The 22,207-nt window shown below is 37.0% G+C and overlaps 5 protein-coding genes across 5 annotated transcripts; 2 read left to right on the top strand and 3 right to left on the bottom strand.

The window, feature by feature from the left end:
- Positions 1 to 216: 216 nt before the first annotated feature.
- LOC125216266 (uncharacterized) lies at positions 217 to 1,968 on the bottom strand. The gene is made up of 2 exons (XM_048117934.2): positions 1,219 to 1,968; positions 217 to 993 (listed from the first exon to the last, which is right to left on the bottom strand). The coding sequence occupies exons 1-2, from the start codon at positions 1,399 to 1,401 to the stop codon at positions 418 to 420; spliced, it is 759 nt and encodes a 252-aa protein (XP_047973891.1). The 5' UTR covers positions 1,402 to 1,968; the 3' UTR covers positions 217 to 417.
- Positions 1,969 to 6,141: 4,173 nt separating this feature from the next.
- Positions 6,142 to 8,786, top strand: LOC125213819 (SPFH/Band 7/PHB domain-containing membrane-associated protein family). Its single transcript, XM_048114563.2, has 5 exons — positions 6,142 to 6,451; positions 7,329 to 7,449; positions 7,550 to 7,641; positions 7,848 to 7,944; positions 8,231 to 8,786. Exons 1-5 carry the CDS (start codon positions 6,257 to 6,259, stop codon positions 8,599 to 8,601), a joined length of 876 nt encoding a protein of 291 aa, XP_047970520.1. The 5' UTR covers positions 6,142 to 6,256; the 3' UTR covers positions 8,602 to 8,786.
- A 407-nt stretch (positions 8,787 to 9,193) lies between these two features.
- LOC125213815 (peptidyl-prolyl cis-trans isomerase FKBP53-like) lies at positions 9,194 to 12,945 on the top strand. The gene is made up of 11 exons (XM_048114561.2): positions 9,194 to 9,340; positions 9,461 to 9,531; positions 9,686 to 9,933; positions 10,281 to 10,423; positions 10,656 to 10,965; positions 11,106 to 11,255; positions 11,636 to 11,858; positions 11,967 to 12,054; positions 12,148 to 12,189; positions 12,279 to 12,327; positions 12,675 to 12,945. The coding sequence occupies exons 1-11, from the start codon at positions 9,328 to 9,330 to the stop codon at positions 12,754 to 12,756; spliced, it is 1,419 nt and encodes a 472-aa protein (XP_047970518.1). The 5' UTR covers positions 9,194 to 9,327; the 3' UTR covers positions 12,757 to 12,945.
- A 947-nt stretch (positions 12,946 to 13,892) lies between these two features.
- LOC125213818 (AT-hook motif nuclear-localized protein 1-like) lies at positions 13,893 to 16,969 on the bottom strand. The gene is made up of 5 exons (XM_048114562.2): positions 16,258 to 16,969; positions 15,561 to 15,628; positions 14,831 to 14,962; positions 14,515 to 14,676; positions 13,893 to 14,429 (listed from the first exon to the last, which is right to left on the bottom strand). The coding sequence occupies exons 1-5, from the start codon at positions 16,595 to 16,597 to the stop codon at positions 14,139 to 14,141; spliced, it is 993 nt and encodes a 330-aa protein (XP_047970519.2). The 5' UTR covers positions 16,598 to 16,969; the 3' UTR covers positions 13,893 to 14,138.
- Positions 16,970 to 17,834: 865 nt separating this feature from the next.
- LOC125213814 (65-kDa microtubule-associated protein 3-like) lies at positions 17,835 to 22,163 on the bottom strand. The gene is made up of 13 exons (XM_048114560.2): positions 21,989 to 22,163; positions 21,380 to 21,484; positions 21,035 to 21,241; positions 20,529 to 20,777; positions 20,238 to 20,444; positions 19,999 to 20,154; positions 19,729 to 19,888; positions 19,490 to 19,641; positions 19,316 to 19,403; positions 19,160 to 19,233; positions 19,004 to 19,078; positions 18,631 to 18,913; positions 17,835 to 18,499 (listed from the first exon to the last, which is right to left on the bottom strand). The coding sequence occupies exons 2-13, from the start codon at positions 21,449 to 21,451 to the stop codon at positions 18,024 to 18,026; spliced, it is 2,199 nt and encodes a 732-aa protein (XP_047970517.2). The 5' UTR covers positions 21,452 to 21,484; positions 21,989 to 22,163; the 3' UTR covers positions 17,835 to 18,023.
- Between the last annotated feature and the right edge of the window lie 44 nt (positions 22,164 to 22,207).

Here is a 22,207-nt window from a genome sequence, read left to right as displayed (position 1 = left end):
TGTCATTGCATATGATCAATCACGTTCAACTAGGTTCCCTCACAAAATCTTGATTTTCTTTCTAAGGATATGATTTTGTATTGTGAAATTGAAATCTTGAGCAACATTACTAGATTTTGAGATAAAATCATTACTAAATTTGAGTTGTTTGGGTACAAAAGGAAATCAAAATTGACACTTTTCTAATACTGATTATGACCTACCATCCCTCACAAAATCTTAATTTTATCTCTAAAGACATGATTTTGGATTGTGAAACTCAAATCTTGAGTAACATTACCACACTTGTGAGTTGTTTGAGTACAAAAACAAAAACAAAATTGATACTACATCTCTACTTCTACTAATTGTGATCCACTCTGTACACTTTTCACGTATCAATCCTAATCAAGAAAATCTCTTATAAAAATCAAGATTTCAAGCTCTGATGGATCTCCCCACAGAGGATCTGACCCTGAACACATGCTCTTCACCGGTGCACTGATCCACCTTCACAATCCAGTTACTCTTACCCCTCTTCGCGGGCGCTGCGACTCTCGTGAGCAGCAGCCCTTCCCCGATGGGCAGCAGCTGCGTGCGCGAGGGGCTGCTGCGCCACGTCTCCCTGCAGAAGGCATTGTACCCGAGCACGATGGCGTTCCCGTGTGCCTCTCGAACAGCGGCCCCTATGATCTCCTCGTGGCTCTCGAGGTTGCAGTCGATGGCGATGAAGTCCGAGTCCTTGTAGTAGCCGGGCAGGAGTGCCTTGGCGTCCCCTGCCTCGAACTCAATGCTGCCTGCATTGTGGCCGAGGGCGGCTGTCGAGGCCAGGAGCTCGTCCCGCCCTCGGACAATGCAGACGAGGCGCCCTCCTGTCTGCTGCGCTGCAGCAAGGAGGGCGAGGGCGGTGGAGTCTGCAGCTCCGCTGCAGGCAACCACCATGAGCTGAGCATTGTTCCCTGCTGCCATGGCTGAGATGAACTCTGCTGCATTTGGCTCTTTAGCACTCTCTCCCTGCAAATACATACACATTTGTATAAGCAAAACACATATAACTAATGGGTAGTGATAAAATGCAAACTTTAAATATCGAACAAACTTCAAAAATGTCAGCAGATGACAAATAACAGCAACAAAAATGTCAACACAGTTTTTTAACACAATGTCAACAAGCATCAACAATGTCACCGTTGGCACTGTATTGACATTTTATGTGATTTGGGATTTCATGAAACTCACCATTTTCATGGTTCTGAGATAGGCATTGGTGGCATTTTCAGCAGACCAGCAAGCCATTTTCTGACAAAAAAAATGGGAATTTGGTGAGGCTGAAGAGCAGTAATGGACTGTGGTGGTGAAGGTGATTTGCTCAACTCTTGTTAAGGAATATATATGTGTGAAGAGAGAGAGAGGCAAAGGCATGTGGGGACTGAGCTTATCCAACTGGCCATGCTTGGGAATTCAATAAATTATGTTAAAACCAACTTGTTTCCAAGGGTGATAAATGCTTCTTGGTGGAAGGTGTTAATAACGGTGCTATTCATTGAAACGTATTTGATACATGTATATGTTTTAGCAAATGGGGCTGTAACAAGCCTCGTAAAATGTAAGAGGAGGTCTTTGTGTCTCGATACATATCACGGTTGTGTACAAGATACGAGATGAAATACTATTTCCTAATATTTTTAGTATAAAAATGATCTAAATCAAGAATTGAGGAGAAGAGTCCACCAAAAATAGTGACAATCCAAACAACACAAAAGCAACACCCTAACAACAATAGAAAATCTAGGTAACTACAAAAGTCATGAACAAAGAAAACCAAGAGCGAATATTTTATTTAATTCGATTTAAATACGACCGGTGTGTCACCAACTAACAACAAATAGAGAAACAAGCGCGAATATGATCTAAATACCCGATTATAATGACAAATAGTGAGAAAACGAAATTCCGCGAGGACAAACAGTAATTAAACCAAAGCCCTAAACTACGCTAATCAACAGTTTTCGAGTATTCGAAAACACAACTAGGAACTATTGGATTAAGCATTGGCTTAACTATTTAAACCACAAGTTGGAGTTAACATTAGCATATGGTATGGTACAAGGCAAGGACGAGGGCGTGAGTTTCGTGGAAGTTGCAGCAGAGATTATTGTAATTAGTGTTGATATTTGAGATTAAATATATAATCATTTTCTTAATCCAAAGGCACGTTGAAAATTCTGCATATTAGCTGTAGTGTTGCATCTGAGAGGGACAACTGAAACATCTAATCCAACACATGTTTAACAACTCATTAGGTGGAAACTATGTGCTAAACACTACTAATATATTAGGCTGTTTCCACTTATTTCTGGCGCTCGTTGCTCTTCACATGTGGCAAGGACATTGTACGGACTCGGAATATGATGTTCCTGTTAAATTTTACGGTGGTAAATACGGATGTACAATAAGTGGCGGATCCAGGAATTAAAAATCGTGGGGTCAAACAAGAAATAAATATAATAATATTTATAATTGGCTCTTACGTGTATGATACGAAATATTTACATCAAAACTATCAATATATTTTCATAGTACGAGATCAACTTTAATTTCTTTTTCATCAATTTGAATCTTGTCTGAATTAACATCAACTATCCCATGTTCTTCTAGTCATTATGGTTCTTGTTTAACATTAGCTAGAACAACTAACAGAAACTCAAGGTCCTTTTAAGAAATTTAATCCATTAATATAAAATGATAAAAGTAAAAGAATGATAAAACATGATTAAAGAGGTGAAACCAAATTTCAAAATAATAATGTTAGTAATATAAAAATAATTTGTTCATCGTTATGTTTGATTTTTCAAAATCTAAGTCACACCATAAAAAATGTGGAACCAAATTTCAAAAACTAATATTTTACTTAAAAATTCAAAAATATGTTATCATGATATGACCAAATTATTAAGTATAATTTATAAATGATGCTACATAAAATAAAGTCCGAGTATTTAATTTTTTTTAATGTTGTTAACATTAAATAAGTATATATAATGATAATTAGATAATTTACCGCTTTTCACTCATCTTTCCATACATTTTAATGGAGAACGTGGATTAAATTATTAGGCATATTCTAATTATTCAATACTAAAATTAATTGTACAAGGCCCAAGCCCAACTGAAGTCTTTCTTCCCCAATCAGCCATCTCTCATTTTTCACAGACACCACAACCATGGCGCCGTGACTGGATCCGGCACAAAGTCAAGAACAGAATTCCAGAGGCTGTGAGGTCGGGACCCATTGGGAGGAATTTTCTGGCTGTTCTCTGGGGACGGCGGTGGGGTTGGCCGACTCCACTCGACCCCACCTCCCTCCGCCAGTGTGTACAATCTCATTCATTGAAGTGTACCTGATACGTTGTCTCATTTATTGAAGTGCACCCAATTAATACATGACACGTGAAATGACCTTGTTCTCATTTCATTATAGCGTATCTCATGCATTAAAGCACGGACAGAGCCATGAATACTACATAGGCGGGGCAAAAATATACTCCATATGTCCCATTAAAAATGCAACGTTTTCCTTTTTTGGTTGTCCCAATAAAAATGAAACATTTCCAAAAATGCAAATATCACTCTCTTTACTTTTCTCTCTCTCCTACTTTACTCTCTCTTCATCAACTTACAAAACAACACTGCATAAAATCCCGTGCCAGAAACCAAATGTTTCCTATTTATTAGGACGGAGGGAGTACATGAAGATATTTTAATACATTAAAAAGGAGCAAAAATAAGGATATTTAAAAAAATTAAAATTAACTATTAAAAGTAGTATACATAAATTATTTCTAGGTGGGGCATTTGCCAATTGTGAATTCCATATATATTTGTCCCTGCATTAAAGCATAACTAATACGTGAAGAGGAGACCAATTAAATCATACCGAAATTTCATCCTAAAACTAATTGACCACAAGAGGAGTGACTCAGTACATATTTAGGTTGATCTCTTTTTAACCTCACATTTTCAATGTGAGAAAACTTGTACATTAATATCAAAAAGCCTCCTCACATGTGATCATTCTTTTGTAACTTCGTCCCGGCTAAGATGACACATTGCTTAGCCGGCACGGGGTTTTAGGAGTTATTGGTTAAAGTGTTTAATTGAAGAGAGAAAGGTGGGTGTAAATATTAAAGTAGAGAGATAAAGAAAGATGCATATTTTAATAAGAGTGAAAAAAAGTGGTTGAGTGTATTAATTGGAGAGAGAAAGTTTTCAAAAAAGGAAATGTGTCATCTTAGTTGGGACAAACTAAAAAGGAAAATGTGTCATCTTAAGTGGGACGGAGAGAGTATTTGTTAATATCCGAACAAGATCACTCATGTCTCGTCAATTCTCACAACACATTCGGCTTGACGATAAGACTGCTCTAATATAATGTCAGATTTTACAAAAATTAAGTATACTAAATATTGGTTGTGAATCTCTAATTTATGTAAAAGCAAGAGTTATACCCCACTTCATATGCTCATATAATATAGCATATGGTAGAAGAATCTAGCTTTGTATTACTCTGAATAATTAAAGAGTGTTGTCAGAGTGAGAAGAGATAGCGGTTTCCACTGCCCCCGGACAAGAATACAGAGATGTAGATGAGATCAAGCTGTTTCCAACCTCAAACACACAATCCCAGAATCCACAAACATGCATGTCTCCTTGGCCTCTTTCCTGTCTTAAACCAACTCCCTCCCATCTGTCTCTCATTACCCACAAAAACAAAACAAAAACAACACACATCAACTCACAATGGGAAGATCAGATTAGTCAGAGTTCTGACTGTACACAAATGGCCACGGGGGGAGCACTTTGTTGGGAGATGAATCTGTGCATAGATTTGAATAGTCATCATCCTCACAATCACAATCTCCCATTATGGCTTGATAGCAAATATGGATGGGCCATTGTGCATCACTTCATGACATTCACCACCCTTCACATGCCTACATGAATGACTATTGCAGGATATGTCTCGCTTGTGGACCAACTTCGTCGTAAATACTAACCCTGTCCCTTTCATTAAGTGAGACGTCTCTTTTCGATACTAGATTCACGAGTGATGAAAAAAGAAAGAAAATGACTCCCTGACCTTGAAACGTTTGATGAAATGAAGATTGGACTACAAAAAAAAGTTTTTGGATAATTCTGTTTGCATATTTTTCCCATGCCTAATTAAAATGAATATCACTATGGACAAAGACATAATCACAACTATTTTCTTGCCTAAATGACTATTTTGGTACTCCATATATTACACATTCATGACTCTTTTCTCTTCTCTCCATATATTTAAAAAAAGTTCTCTTATTCCTCTCATCATTTTTTTAATCATTCAATGCATCCATTTTTTAATTTCTTTCACTTTACTTTATTCTTTATATCAATAAAACTGTCTAATTTTAATTTGAATAAAAATTAGATATATTAGTGTATAGATTTAATATATTGTACAACATGGTCCTCTTATATTATTTATAGCATCACAATCCAAAACTAAGACTAAATCTACACCCTTAGATTCAGAAATGCGTGAATGAGATTAAATCTGACGAATTTCAATAAATAGTAAACAAAATATCAACAAAAGGTAATATCGTCATTCTATTATCATATCATTATTTTCGCATTTTTTTTTTATATCAACATAGTTTATTACAAATATCAATAAATGATATGAGTATTTCAACATACGTATACGGAAATATCAATACTGTTTTATTGAGATTTTACATGCATTATATTGACATTTTATGATGCATTTACTAATAAAAATTGTTTATCAACATATACGGAAACTGAAATAAAATTATCAAATTTCATCATCCGAATATCGTCGGAACATATGCAATTAAGATCTCGTTAGAATCCTTATAAAATTACCTTTAATTGAATATATTTTTTACAAAAAATAATTTAAATTGAGAGAGTTATGTAAATTTAAAGTTTTAAGATAATTTTAAGGGAGAAAAAATAATTAGTTATAACCGGTATGCTTATAATTTTGTTGAAATTTCAATATGATTAAATTAACCTATTAACCTTTTAATTTAAATTAAGCTGAATTTTCATATACGCAAAAAAAAAACAAGTCAAGGTAGAAGGCGGTTGATTGCATGACCTAAAGACTGATTGCCGTGGCCTTCACAAAACCATTCACACACCAAATCGAATCCAGATTTTTTTTTCTCAATTTCAGCTCTCCATTGAAGATCGCCTTCTTCCGATCATGGGGAACTCCTGCTGTATGATGTGCGCGTGCGTGGAGCAAGCCAGTGTTGGAGTCGTCGAGAGGTGGGGCCGCTTCGACCGCCTCGCGCAGCCTGGTTTCCACTTCCTCAACTGTCTCGCCGGCGAATGCCTCGCCGGAGTTCTCTCCACCAGGATCCAATCGCTCGACGTCAAAATTGAGACTAAAACTAAGGTCGTCTCGTCTCCTCTTCATGATTTTACTAATCTCTGCTTACTGAATTTCTTTATTGGATGCCTCTGTTTCGATCTTAGCTGTTATTGGGTAATTGTTGCGTTTTAATTGGGCGTTCTTCTGCGGATTGATTAGTTTCTGTTAATTGAACTTGTTTGGGTGGATTGATTAGGAAAGGGGGATTGTTAGGTAGAACTTGCCTTGGATTATACTCATGTCTTGAGCTGTTATTGCTCTATCGGGAATGATTGAGAGAATGATCAAACATTAAGTTCTGTTTTTCAGTTTAATTGGGAGAAGAATGCTGAAATCAAAGTGTTTTTATGGTTCTGTTGTATCGATGCTGTCGAATGAAAACCAAATTTTATGTCTTTAAGCAGAAATTTGTGTAATACCAGAATCATGTCTCTATTGTTTACAATTTGTGCCTTACGCTTCGTCCATGTGATCTTTGTTAAGATCTTAAGGTTTGATACTGTTTATAATGTTCTTGGATAAATTGGCTGTCTGCCCCCTTTTCCAGTTTTGCTAGGAGGTACGAGAATTGAATTCATTCTTCAGAAACCTTTTGCCTTCCGGTGTTGTAAATGTAAAATTACCGCAAGAATTAAGATTTTTTCTCGTAATATAGAATCACATGCTCCTTAAGTAAAGAACGAATTCTCAAACCATTTAAAAATTCATGAACAAAATAATCCAATGTGAAACAAAGTATAGCGGGATATAGGTGCTATAGGGCAGATAAGCTTACGAACTCAAATATCCTTTATGCGTCAATTGGATAGTAAAAATGCACAGTTGGATAACCATCTTGCAATTTATAATTTCATATGCTTAGTTTATATGGAACGGAATACTTACACCTCCAATGAAACAGGACAATGTCTTTGTTCAACTGCACTGTTCAATTCAATACAGGGTAATAAAGGAAAATGCAGATGATGCCTTTTATGAATTGCAAAATCCCAGAGAGCAGATTCAAGCCTATGTATTCGATGGTAAACAACTCAAGTTTCCATCACATGTCCTTCACTTCACTGTCTTTCTTATACTTGTTATACCAGTTTTGTCTTATGCTGTGTACACTTGTCTGACTAGTGGTTCGAGCTCATGTTCCAAGGATGACTCTGGATGAGGTGTTTGAACAAAAGAGTGATGTTGCTCAAGCTGTATTAGAGGAACTTGAAAAGGTAAATTAGATTTTTCAAACTGTTTTACGTTACTTGGTGCTAATTTACTATGCGATGATAGAAATACCAGACTTATCTTCACTCTATTGTATTTTTGAAGGGCTATGCATGAGTTTTTCAAACTATACGTTTTAATGGTTCATTGAAAATGTCCTGTGAGAATCATATGTTATCAAAGCATAATTTTGAGTTAATTCATGTGGCAGGTCATGGGTGCATACGGATATAACATAGAGCACATATTGATGGTTGATATTATTCCTGACCCCTATGTAAGGAGCGCGATGAATGAGATTAATGCAGGTTGGTGTCCTACTAAATTTATCCTCGCTATGGCTTTGAGTTTCAGGGAAGGTTAAAATTATGCCTAGTGTTGCTTGGAGGAATTAATACTGTCACCATGCTAGGGTCTATGATCATGTTTCTACATTCATGAACACGAATATTCCATGAGGATGACAAACTTATGCTAACCAAATACTGCCTCTGTCTGCTCCACTTAAATGACTTGTTTTCCTAAGAGGGGACATCATAATCTCTACTTTATTTTCTCTCCTACTTCATTTGACAAAAAAAATTGGTATAACAGCTCAAAGGATGCAACTTGCAAGTGTATACAAAGGAGAGGCAGAGAAGATTCTCCAGGTCAAGAAAGCAGAAGCTGAAGCCGAAGCCAAGTATCTTGGTGGAGTCGGGGTGGCCAGGCAGCGACAGGCAATTACCGATGGGCTTCGGGAGAACATCCTGAACTTTTCTGACAAGATCGAGGGCACTTCAGCAAAGGAGGTTATGGACCTTATCATGGTCACACAGTACTTTGACACGATCAAGGACCTGGGGAATAGCTCGAAGAACACTACAGTTTTCATACCCCATGGCCCCGGCCATGTCCGGGATATCGGTGAACAGATACGCAACGGCATGATGCAGGGAGCAAGTGCACAACTTATGGACCAATAACTCACCTGCTTTCTCTAACTATCTTCAATAAAAAAAAAGTTTCACGAGTTATGGTGACCAAATATCTCTACATGGTTGTTTGAGATGATTTTAAGATTTTATCATTCGTCATGTATATAAATACGTGCAAAAGTTAGTAGTTGATTGGATTCAATATTAATGTTAGTACTTGTTACTTTATTGAACTAGAAGAACCTTAAAATTCCAAAATATATTATTGAGTCAAGTGTGTCAAGCTCCATGTATTATGAACCCCACAAAACAAACGAGACCGAACATGTTCTTTTTTTAAATCAAATTAGCATGACTCAACTCATTTACAATCCTAGATAATATCACTACTACAAATTTTGGTCTTTATACATGCATAGTGTTGTTGTGTTGTATTCTAAATCATTCTCTTTAACAAAAGAGCATGAGCAATGAAACTACTATGCCAAGAACATGTAAAAAAATCTTCTTGATGCTTCTCTTTAACAAAAAAGTCTTCTTGGGCAGCTGAAATTGGGAAAAGTTCCTTTCTTGAGGTGTTGACTGGCAAAAATATATATGGGCTGAGTGGACTAAAGGTGTCTAGGGCCCATATTAATTTACTTTAATTTTAATATAAAGAAAACAGAGAAAAAATAATTTCTGTGTTAGGGTTTAAGACAGCTTGTGAACCCACGTTGTTTGCTTCTCTGAGGTTTTACACATTTCCGCAGTCGTCTGAATTGAGCTACAGCAATGGCCTTCTGGGGTAAGCACTCTATCAATTTTTTATTTTTTGTTTCATATCTTAGTTAGTGAGACTTTATTCAGAGCTTTATATACAATCTACTCTTGTTCAAAGATTTGATTTTTACTTTTGGGTTATCAGGGATTGAAGTAAAACCAGGCGAATCCTACACTTTGTCTGATGAGGAGAGAGGAAGGCTTCATGTAACTCAGGTTTGTCGAATTTGAATGCTTAAACGTTAGTTTTACCCTATTAATTTGTTAAGGTTAATACTTTATCTATTGGTATTCATGAAGTGAGATTTCATTGTGCAAGATTATGCTTTTTTTGAGCTGTGAATTTAGTTTTTGCTTGATATATTTTCAGGCGACATTAGGTTCAGGGGAATCGACAGAGAAGAGCATATTACAGTGTGAAGTGGGAGATAAAGACCCGATTTACCTGTGCTCGTTGCTCCCCGATAGGCTCGAGACGTGCCCCTTGAACCTCGAGTTTGAGGAAGACGAAAAAGTCACCTTTTCGATCGTTGGCCCTCAGAGTGTGCATCTCTCTGGTTTCTTTTATGGTGATGAATCTGAAGATGAGGATGAATCTGATGAAGATGGTTATGGATGGTATCCTTGCTTAAACTCCCTGTTTTTGGTGGTATTACATATAGTTTGGGTCTTTTCTTGCTTCGCAGTGAAACAAACTAGTTAGGTTGTGTGAGACCAGGAAGTTGCATTATTTGATTTTTTTTTTTGTTTTTGTGTTTTTCTGCATTCTTTTACTTGTGAAGCAATCTCTATGGGGATGATGCAATGGGGATTGATTAAACTCCATGTTTTGGTGGTATAGCATATACAAATAGTCCTTTTCTTGCTTTGCAATGAAACAAACGAGTTAGGTTATGCGATAAAAAAAACATGATTCTTTATCATTTTTGTGTTTTTATGTACTAAGTGTTCTTTAACTTGTGAAGCCTCTATGAGGAGGATGATGGAATGGGGATTGGTTCTGAGGATGAGGAAGATTTTGACTACGATTCTGAAGATGAGGAAGACGAGGACTGTTCTGAGGATGACCTTTGCTGCGGGCACCCCCATTCTGTTCGCAACAGTGGAGGTATTTTCTTCATATAATGATTAATGTCTAACTTAAGGTGCTCCATACACTACTAATATTTTCACTCTGTTTGATCTTAAAAGTTCGCCGAAGGTTGAACTTTACGGGAGGAAGCTTGAATTTGATTGCTGAATACATATGCTTTGAAGTTGCTACTAAAGTCTCTAGAACTTTCCATGAAAGATTGCCTCAGTTTACCGAGTTTTCATCTGTTTTCTGTTAATTGTGGCAGTGAAAATTGAAGAGATAGTGGATGATGAAAAGCCGATCAATGAGAATGGCGTGTCTAAACAAGCGAAGAAGAAGAAGAAAGCTACTGGAAACGAAAACTCCAACAGCCAGATTGTTACCAAGACTGAAACTAGTGTTCCCATTCTTGAAAGTGAAGATGAAGATGGTTTTCCTGTACCTGCATCTAATGAAACTAAAAATGAAAGTATTGGTAAGAAATCCCAGAACAAGAATGAAAAAGCTGATGCTGGTTCCGAGAAAAAGTTGAAAAGAAAGAGTGGGGCCATCGACCAAGACGAACAGCCTGCAAGGTAGACTATATTTCAAGCTACTGCATTATCTGAACTTGTTTTAATGTATTGCTACTGTTCAGTATTCAGATGGCTTTTCATAATAAGTCCTAGCATTTTCTAATGAGTTTTCTAAGTTTATCTACTTTTTATATTTGCAGGGACACCACTGAAAATGAAGTTAAACAAAAGAATAACAAGAAGAAAAAGGTAGCGCAGAGTTCTCTGGAAAATGGAAAACCTGATTCTAAGGTTACGGTAGAGCCTCCAGTAGCTGAAGCTGGAAGCGATCTCAAGCCATCTTCTGAAAAGTAAGATTCTCCTTGTTAAAACATATAGATGCATTGATCGTTTGAGATATAGAGATTGATATTATTATGTCTAAAGTCAAGTAGTATTTTTTATGAGTTTGTCAAAATTGACATGCATCACTTGAGACATAGTTTTCGACTTGCTATTTTTAGATTGATACTGCTGGCATTAATGGTCATGCAGCTATTGACTCCGCCCTTCATTTATCCATCGACCCTAAAACAAGATGCTGTACATGTGCTTTGGGTTCCTTAGATGAAAGACTTGTGCTTTTTAATTGGCAATTTATTTTTCGTTTTGATGTAAATAGACAATTTTTTTGTTTTTGATGTATTCACTTCGTCTTGAGTCTTGATGGTATCTTATACAACTGTTACAGGAAGAAAGAAAAGAAAAAGAACAAGAAAAACAAACTACAAGAAAATGCAGAGACTCCGAGTGCAGAGAAGAAAGTAGCAGAGAAATATGAAACCAACGTGGAGAAACAAGAGAAAGGAGGAGCATCTAAATCACTACAAGTGAGAACATACCCGAATGGTCTTGTAACAGAGGAGGTGGCAATGGGTAAACCCGATGGAAAAAGAGCTTCTCCAGGGAAAAAGGTGAACTTGCAACTATTTTCTGCTCTGTGAAAAATGACTCTGCAGCTAAATATGCACACACTGTTCGTTCGGAATGCCAATTGTTTTCATTACTGTTTACTTATGCAGGTTAGTGTCCATTACATTGGCAAGCTGCAGAAGAATGGCAAAATCTTCGATTCAAACGTTAGAAAAGCACCCTTTAAGTTTCGCCTAGGTACACCTATCCCTTAAGAAATTTGCAATCTATACTAGGCTTAGACATATACAGTACCTTTTTCTCTTGCTAAATATGTTCATCATTGTGCAGGTATTGGCCAAGTTATTAAGGGATGGGATGTTGGTGTAAATGGTAATCATCACCAAGTTAAATAATGCACAATTTTGAAACTGTTTTCCCGTCTCAATTACTTAATGAATTTAATTTATTTAAACGAGCAGGCATGCGCGTAGGGGACAAACGAAGAATCACAATCCCTCCAGCTATGGGGTAAGATATCTTCATCCAACTTTTCTGCTAATGGCTAAACCTTTTATAGACTATAGCAATGTCCATTTGTAACTTCCAGTATACTAAGAATGATACAAACTGTATCTCTTCCTGGCCACTGTAACGTGCCTTAAGTGCAAAACTGAATTTCGGAAATCGGAAACAGGATAACTGCATGTATGTGCACATTTTACTGTGGTGAGTGGAGTGCCTAACTTAATACTACTACAAGAAATCCACAGCAAATTGTGGAACTAGTTTCCACTTGAGTTATTGTGCTGCTGTTCTTGCATAACAGTAGAATAATTAAGCATATACTCCTACTAATTTGTTGTTGTAATATGCAGGTATGGTGCCAAAGGATGTCCTCCAGCAATACCTCCCAACTCATGGCTGGTGTTCGATGTGGAGTTGGTCGATGTCAACTAAGCAACTCAACCTTATATCACTACAAACATCTGTGCACAATATTCATTGAATTTTGTTGTTTTACCTGTCATGTATTAGTGGTGTATCCCAGTTTTGTATGTGCTGCTGCACAAGAGTGGTGGCATTTGGGATGTCGAAACTTATTTGAAACTTAATGATCTTTTGAATTTAGTGTCTAAATTTGATGCAGTTCATGTTGCCAAGAAAGGATTAGATGGGAGAATGATCTTGAAATCTAATGAGTACTAAGAGAATATATCTTGATAGGCCTGGGGAAACGGTTCTCTGTTCTTGGTTAACCGAGAACCGAGCCTTAATTTTTGATTCTCGGTTAACCAAGAACCGAAAAAATAAGGTTAAGGTTCTAACCGAGAACCGAAAGGTTAGAACCGAATAATTGTTATTTTCTAAATATTTAATTTTATTATATTTATTTTAGTTTTATTATTTATTTATTTAGAAAAGTAAAAAATTAGTTTGATGAATGATGTTGGTTTATATTAGTTTTGGACTTAGTTTTGTAAACTTTGTTGGAATTTTGGTTTTTGATGATGGAATGGAATTATGGTTTTTGTCCTTTTGATTTCACGACTTATTACTTAATGTTTATATTGCATTTGAGTTCGGTTCCTTCGTTGTAACCGCTTGGAACCGAAGACCAAAACGATCGGTTCCTTGAGGAACCGAACCGACAAAGGGTTCGGTTTCGGTTCTGGATTTCGAAAAAAATGGGAATCGGTTAACCGACTAATCGGTTCGGTCGAAACCGAACCGACCGAATTCCCACTCCTATATCTTGAGTTGCATCTTGAATTTACCTTGTTTAAATTTGCTGCATTTGATGCTGCCAAGAATGAAGAATAATCTTGAAATCTAATGAGTACTAAAGATAATATCTTGAGTTGCAACTAACATAATTTATACACAAGTGTTATCTTATTTATTGCTCATTCAATTGTTATCACAAATATTTAGTAAAAAACATTTTGCTTACAATTCCATTTATGAAACAGACCAAAAATTCTGAGAAACTCTAGATAAAGGATTAACATAATTAGAAGATGCTTATTGGTTATTATAAAGTAGCAGTGAGAGAAACTCTAGATAAAGGATTAACATAATTCTGACAAGGTATCTCACAATTCAAGTCTTGAAACTTCAACTAGAAGTAATGATTCCAGTTTAATAACAACAAACAATACATCAAAGTTACACACAACAGAACAACAAAAAGGCAAATCAATCCTACAACAGAGCCTTCTAATCCTAAGTTCCTATGAAAATTTTAACACACTTTGCAGCAGGGGGTCAGAACAGGTGAGCCTAAAACATCTACACCAGATTAAAAAAAAACCTAAGATACAGCAAAAACGCATACGCGATCAGCACGTCAAGTCATGGCTCTGCTCTGTGGAATCATCTCCGTGGAACGAAACGTTAGTACCAGGTTCAGCAATCTTGGATCCGTGTATAGAGTTCGTTGAAGCCAGGCTGTCTCCCTGGAAGGACACTGACGTTGTCAGATTCGGCTTTGGTCCGCCGTAGGGGGCTTCAGACATGATAGGGTTAGCGGGGACAGCCCCAAATGATATTGTTTGCTCGTATTTCGGTTTCTTAGGCTTTTGCTCCGGCTGGGCTTGGGATCCACCGGGAAGAAAGCTGCCAATCACAATCTGTTGGAACTTAAAAAGGTTAGAAAACAATGGCAGTTCAAATTGTGAGCTGAATTATATGTTTGCGCACGAAAATTCACTTTACCTGAACAGGGCCAGCTGCAACGAGCATGCCGGCTAGTCCTCCACCCATTACGCGGCCATCAGGGCCTGCCAGAGAGACGCTCAACCCACCTGATCTGCTCTTTGTCACTCCGTTGTCACTAGGCATAAATGATCCCGTCAGAGAAAGGATTTCGAAACGACCCTGAAGAAAGTACGAAATATAATTCAGAAGTATCCAAATGGATTTAGGCCACCCTTTCATCAGATGCAAAAACAATGTGAAACAACCTGTTTCTTTATCCGAATATTGATTTACTTTGAGGAAGAGAAACCTACAACGTTCAACTGGCTCTCACCTCATAAGTTAAAGTACCACCGGAAGAATTTGGTTGACGTAAGGTGACATTTGAGATAGCACCATTGGCTGCCAGAAGGCAAATTGCTCGGGATACTTGTTGAGAAAAGGATATTATCTTCATCATGATATCCTGAAACAGCATGAAAAACTAAAAGTTAGAATCTTGCAGAGTGTATCTTCTCAAAGACGTAATTTGCAGTCTGTCTGAGCATCTATATCTTATGCATAATGAAGATTGTTGTACAGCTGCTTCAAATATCGTTCTGTTGATGATTCAACTACTCAACTCTATCTACCAAATAGTAATCGCATAATATCATTGCATAATGTGCTTCTTCATAGGCTTAGGACGATCACAGAAAAGATGTTTGATAAAGGATACCTCAACTCTTTAAAACATCTAATTGAGGGAATACATATCCATACATGAAATATGTTTAGTTTTGCTCATTTGGAGTACGTAGAAATACACTCATTCCATTAAAAATGTTGTCGATACTGCTGAAAGCATTTAAATGATTAAACAACACATGAGATCAAACTTTCATTTGTTCATCTCCCTTTCATTAATTTCATGAAGAATAATAGTGACAACATATATATGGAACCATTAGTCACACAATTTCATCAAATTTGGCAGGAGTTAATAGCTCAACATCAACCATTAGCACTGCAAACATTCAAAGAAAAATACAATAAAATAAAAACGAGGAAATGATTAGAAGTACCTCGCCAGAGTTAACAGTTATCATGTGGGGAGTAAAACTTCCACCGACAGGGATCGCCATAGTATTCCCTACAATAAATCAAAGAATTCACTGAAGTAAAACGCACAAATTTACGGATGAGCGATATAGTTCAATTCCTCACTAATAATCCCCAGAAATGCTGATCATGCATCAAATTTATTGATATCAGCACTCAAAGGAAGTCCCAAACATTGAGTTATTTTGATTTTGATTCCAAAAAGAGCAGATGGAAGCATATTTTTCATTTAAGAACCATTTTGGAGTTAACAATGCACGTTAGCTCATATTGAGATGTGTTTAACAGTAGACAGTATATTATGGATACATAGATTAGCAGGGGTAAAGATCCACACATGTTACATCATCTCTTCATCATTATCATTTATTATTCCTTTCCATTTCTGCACACAGCAATTATTGAGTAAAAGACAGATCCTTTGTCATGTCACATCACATATAAAAAAGACAACACCAGCAGCAAACAAGGATGACTCTCAACAATATTCCATTCCATTTTCCTCAGAGCATACCAAAACTGCCACAAATCACAATCCACACACAAAGGGGTCCCAATTCAAAATCTAGATTCTTTAAATACTATTCAACTTTATACTTATACCACTAGATCCATTCCAACCACATCAATTGCAACCAATAAAAAAGCAAGCAAAGCTACCTGCATTTGCAAAATCCAGCTTATGCTTCTTCTTGAAAGAGTCAACCGGCCGGCCTCCGCTCTGCTTCCACCCCGGATAATCTCCGGTGAGCGGAATCGAGGCCGATATCGGCATAGGCGACAATGCCACGATGGAGCCATCTGCGGCGTACTTCCTTGGCCTCCCCCTCTTCTTCTTCCCATCCACCGTCGCCGCCGCCGGAGCCGGAGTTATGGGAGTGGCTGATCCAAGAATGTTGCCGGAATTTTCGATTCTTGGCGGCTCCACACTGTCGATTTGAGGGGCTTCACCAGCTCTTAATGTGACGCCGGAACCATTCATCCCTTCCTTTTCCTCCATTCATATACTAATCAAACTTAAAAAAATTGCGAAATGCTTAAACCCTAATCACTAAATTAATAAAGATTGAATCTTTAGCAGCTCAAACACTTGGACCAACGGTAAATCACATTCAAACACGAAATTTGTTTCAAGAATTGTACAAAACAAAACATGACGCAGATTTTCGTGGGAAATCAGCTGACATAATCATCTGTAAACTCTAGAAACAAAAAAAATAGGTCAGCAACCAACACAGTACAGCAGAGCTCTGGTGCAAGAAGCTCTGTTTTACTGTGATTTTTTTTTTCTGAGATTATGAATGCATAAAATTGATATCTGGAAAAAGAAAAAAAATGAGAGTGAAAAATTAGGGTTTTTGCAAGAAAAAGTGGATGAAGAAATTAAGGAAAAATGAATGGATTTTAATATTATTGTAATTAATTAGGTAGCAAGCAATATTTTAATTGCAAAATTCAAAGTATTAATTATGGTTGAGAAAATGGTTTCAGGTCCGTCTTGGAAATTTAATAAGTGGTATTTAAAATAGCAAAGTTAATGAATATGAATATTAAAATAAAGGTAAATTTTGGGAATATGATAAATATTTTGAATTTAAAAATGGGTGTTTAATTAATTAAAGCTGTAAAGTTAAGATTGGAGGCATTCCAACTTTTTCAACTCTTGACCTCTTCTTTGTCTTTTTAGGTAAATAAAATTATAAAAAATGACCAATTTATATGAAAATACCTACCCTTGAATTTAGTGATGATTTACTGTTAATGCCACTGTATACAAAAATTGTTTCACCATAATCACTTCTTTTGAACTAATATAAATTTTTATATCACATTACATTATGTACTATTTTCATTTGATTATCACAGAATTGAGAAAAAGCGCTAGTGTGAAATGCTATAGCAATCGAGGATATTTTTACGACGAGACCTGCGAATATTAGAAGTGAGGATTTTCCATGTATTTTTTGTATTTAATTCTAATTTCAAAATTGTTTGTTTTATTGAATTTGTAGTTTTGTACTAATTTGTAGTACTAATTGGTTAGTTTGTACTAATTGTTTGTTTTATAATCCTTTTTTCAAATAAATATTAAAATAATACTAGATGGATCATGGACTTCTGAAAAGTGGGGTAGAAAGTTTCCCATTTCCAATCTCAGTCAACTATTTAGTCAAATGCAAATCTGTCACAATTTACAAATCTCAAGAGAATAGTATTAAACAATCTAAGAAACTATCAAGACAAAATCATTACTAAAATTAACAATCAGACAAAGGGTATCAGGAATGATTCATACAAGATTGAATCTACTTAGATTCAAGATTCTAGTCCATGTCTACTTGTTCGTGGACTATGTACATTACAATAGAATTCAATTTTTATCACACCAAGACATAAAAATGTATACAGATTGTGTCATCAAGTTACTATACTTGCATGATCAAGTTCACTAGATGTGATCTAGGCAGAACGAATCCGGCTCTCTTTTCCTCGAACGAGTACTCTATCTCCTCCTCGGCTGCCTTTGCCGGTGTGATGGCGGTCATCTGCAGCGTTGCGGATGGCACAGGCTTCTGCATTGGCGTCATAGCCAGGTGCATTGGGATAGGCAATGTGGTGGAGGGTGTAGAGGCTGCTTGAGGCATTATGTTCTCTGCTTCGGCCGTTGGAATCGGTTTAGAAGGAGTGGTGGAGGGTGTGGTGCTGTTGTTGCTTGTGAGCATCTTTTGCAACATTTCGTTATGTTTCTGGTTGATGTCGCCTAAAATGTTTGTGGCGTTCGACCTTGATGAGTCCGTGGATGAAATGGGAGAGAACGGCTTTCGCATCATGGGCGAGGGCGATTCTATTTCTCGAGACTGCTGGTTTACAGGAAGCCCGGCCAAGTCCAAACCTCTCCTCCCTGAAATCAAGACACAAGAAACTCAATTAGAAATTCGAAAACACAGATGTCGAAAACATAGATACTGTAAAAGATGGAGTAGTTCTTTATATTTTGCATTCTGACTCAGTAACAAGAGCTGGGAAAATTACCAGAGGAGAGTGTTTGAAATCCGTCATCCTTAAGAGAGTCGTGAGTTATACGCTGACTCTTTTTGGCGCTGCGAGTGACGGGAGTAGCTTTTGCTGGAGGAGGCATATCATGCCTTGGAGTCTGTAGCATGTTTCCACCGAGGGAAAGTCTTCTGCCGGTGGCAGCACCACCACAGGACAATCGAGCGCCTTTCTTCGCGCTTTGGTTCTTCATAGGACTTGGTTTGGAACCATAAAGAGCCTCCTGCTCAGTAAGTAACTGCCCCTGAAGTTTCTTCTGGTCCTGTTATATAGCAAATGTACATATACAGAAATGTAAACAAGAGCTAGAGGAATAGAATTGGACTTGTTATGGGATACAAAAGGTCTATACCCTCTGCCTTTTGCGCTCTATTTCCTTTTCTTGCCGCAAAGTCATGTAGTCTTCAAGCATAGAAAGCAGACGAACCTAGACATAGCAGAAGAGAATCAGGATAATGTGTTGCTAATCGCAAAGCATTAAAGAACTTATGGACGTGCTAGTACTTACGCCATCGTAGGTAAAATAGACTCCATTCTCTTTTTCCCATGTGGTAGTCTTTGAAGCCAATGTCTCCACCATTGCTATTCCAAGGAACAAAGAATGTCAAAATCTTACATATGCACATATTTCAAAGTAATGCGCCGATCAACTATACTACCATACCGGGAAGTTTGTTGACCAGAACACGAGCTTTTTCGGCACGTTTCAGAACAAGATGGGCACCTCTCACAGCACTGTAGCGATTGTCATCCTACAAAGAAAGGGGACCATTTAAAGCAATTACTCATTGGAACTCGAGAAGTAATCAATAGGAAATTGTGTGTGAGTCTAACTAACCCTATTATACTCCTCAAGCCAGCTCTCCTCGTCGCATGCAGCCATCCACTTCTCAACCTTTTCAAGTATGTCTTTCCTGTTTAGAGCCTCTTCTCTGACTTGAGAGATCTGGAGTTCAATTTGTTCAAGCACGCAAGAGGCATCAACAGCTCCTGTTATTAATCAGAACAAAAACATAAAATGAGAATGATAATAATTGAAGGAAATAGATTATTGATAAGTTGAAGACATATAGTTACCAGATTGAACAGCTTCTATAGCCAAATCAACTGCATTATCTGATTCTGGAATTAAATGTGTTTTCCTACAAATATCTTCAAGCTCTCCCTTCTTCTTGAAAACAAGTTCCTTCATTTTGCTTACTTTCAGCTCCTCCAGTCGAGAAACTTCAGCCTTGACCTGATAGACGTTTTTGCAGTTTTTATAACCAGTTTGCAAGTTAGAAACTTCAGCTTACAAATTCGAGCAAGATATAACACATTGTCTGAAAGTGAATATGTTCGACTCACGTGATTAATAAAGTCGGCAGAAAGCATGCCAGGCTCTGTAATTTCATCTTCTGAAGCAGCTATATTACAGGTAACTTTCTGGAAAATCTGTTGCTCTTCAATTGGTGTATCCATCAAGTTCCAAAGCTCCAGTAATGAAGATGCTAGATCTTGTAACTGAGTAGTATTTCACAGTTAGCAACTCGCTCGAACTTAAAGGGAGCTGATACTAAAGAAAATAATCACAGATGATGATATACCTGCTGCTTTCTCTGTGTTTTAACTTCCTTCATTCTTTGTATAGCAGTCCTCAGTTGTTCAATGGTACCGTTGCTGATGTCTTTTCCTTCAGGTTCCCCTAGTCTTGGATGAATCTCACTGACAGTTTGCTTAAAATCCAAACCCAGCACTGAGCAGCCCGAGTACAAATAATTAAGGTACTCATGGACACGTTTCAGACGTTCACACTGCAAACAATCCAGGGTCCATGAGAAGATAAACATGAAAAAATCATTTAAAATAAGTACTATATGATAGTTCCACAAATCTACCTTTTCAGTTTGGAGTGCCTGCAGTTCAATGTGTAGTTCTTCAAGCTTTCTCAAAGATAAATCAGCTTCGTTCACTGCCACATCCTTCGAAGCATAACCTCCACCATATATTTCATTCTTTATAATCTGTATCTCACCATTCACCTCTATAAATTGGTTTTTCCTATCAGATTTCATCTTTCTCATCTCTTCTATTTGTGGAAGGATTGCTCTCAGTTCAGCCTTCAAACTTCCAGTGCTTTGATCAGACTACATGAAGAAAGGTCATCCATTAAGGTAAAAGAATAAACTGTTGCTTTTTTTTAATGAATTAAAGATCTCTCTACCACAACTACACTGCTGAAAATGTACTTAAAACTCCAATATGGATTAAACAATTATCATCAGTGAACACTGATTAGACTTTTATACAAAATCAACTTTGAGTTGGCACATTAATTAAGAAACACATGACTAAAACATACAGTATATAGGAGTAACAGAAAAGAGACAAATCTATAGCTTACCTGTCTAATATGTACAGGAGGCTCACCAATTGAAGAGCAGATGGCGGCAAGCTCGGCCTCAGCATCCGCAATTGCTTGCCTCAGTTGAGCCCTACACTTGTTTGCTTGATCTACTTTTCTCCTGTACACCTCTAAACATTCTCGTTCGAGCTCAAGCAACATTATGTCCTTTTCCGCATCAGATTCCCCCACCTCGTCCCATATTATCTGACAGAAATAAGAAAGATGACACCCGAACGTCAGTAACAATTCATTTATATTATCTGAACCAAAAAATAATTCAAAAAACAGATGGAAAATGAAGAGGAGAAAAAAATGTGATCACTTAGTCATAAGTTCATCTACCTGTAGTTCATTCAGAAGAGTACCACATGTTGTTTCCGTTAGAGTAAGCATCTTCTTCTCACCTGCCGACATTTTATCGAACCACTCCTGCAGATAGCTGCTAACCTATAAAACACAATCAGCATACTTCACTATCACATTTTGAGTGGTTCACAAAGATCCAACGCCAACTAACACAGTGCAAAGGAAAGAGAATAATTCAACCTACAAACAAACTTTTCCAACTATCAAATTTCAAATCAAATGGAGTACTACTTAATTTATGCGAATGCTTATGAATCGATTGAGCTATCAATCTAAAATTCCCGTACCTCAATGTCGAGGTTCTTTACAAGTGATGACAAAATAGCATAGAATTAATCTAATTAACCTAATTAACCAAGCAAAATTTCTGCGAAACGAACCGACCAGCTCGATTCATAGAAATTCAGCTCAATACCGACGTTAATTACAAGCAACAGTTCGGCGAAATGAGCTGACCAGCTCAGTTCATCATAACTCTATATAACTCAGTTTATCCAAAGGGGAAAAACAAATTCCACAATCAAATCAAACAACACAGCACAAAAAGGAGATGTGCAGAAGTTTAAGTTAGATCTGAGAGCGTACCTGAAAAATTAGCCCAAAATCGATGAGAATGTTTCTTATCGCAACAATTCAGCAGCTCTGGTGAAGATTCTGGGACCTTATCTTGAGAAAATGGAGAGGATTTTTAAATTATGGAGTGAAGAAAGTAGAGTGAAAAGATGCAAATTGGGTGTATTTGAAAATTCGACCGTTGAAATAAATAGACAAGTTTTTGAAATTTCGAATCTAAGGAAGGACAAA

This window comes from Salvia hispanica, chromosome 3 (assembly GCF_029641045.1).
Source record: "Salvia hispanica isolate PSC_SH4W2 chromosome 3, Shi_PSC_v1, whole genome shotgun sequence".
Lineage (NCBI taxonomy): Eukaryota > Viridiplantae > Streptophyta > Magnoliopsida > Lamiales > Lamiaceae > Salvia > Salvia hispanica.
This window is presented reverse-complemented; position numbering and strand designations above follow the sequence as displayed.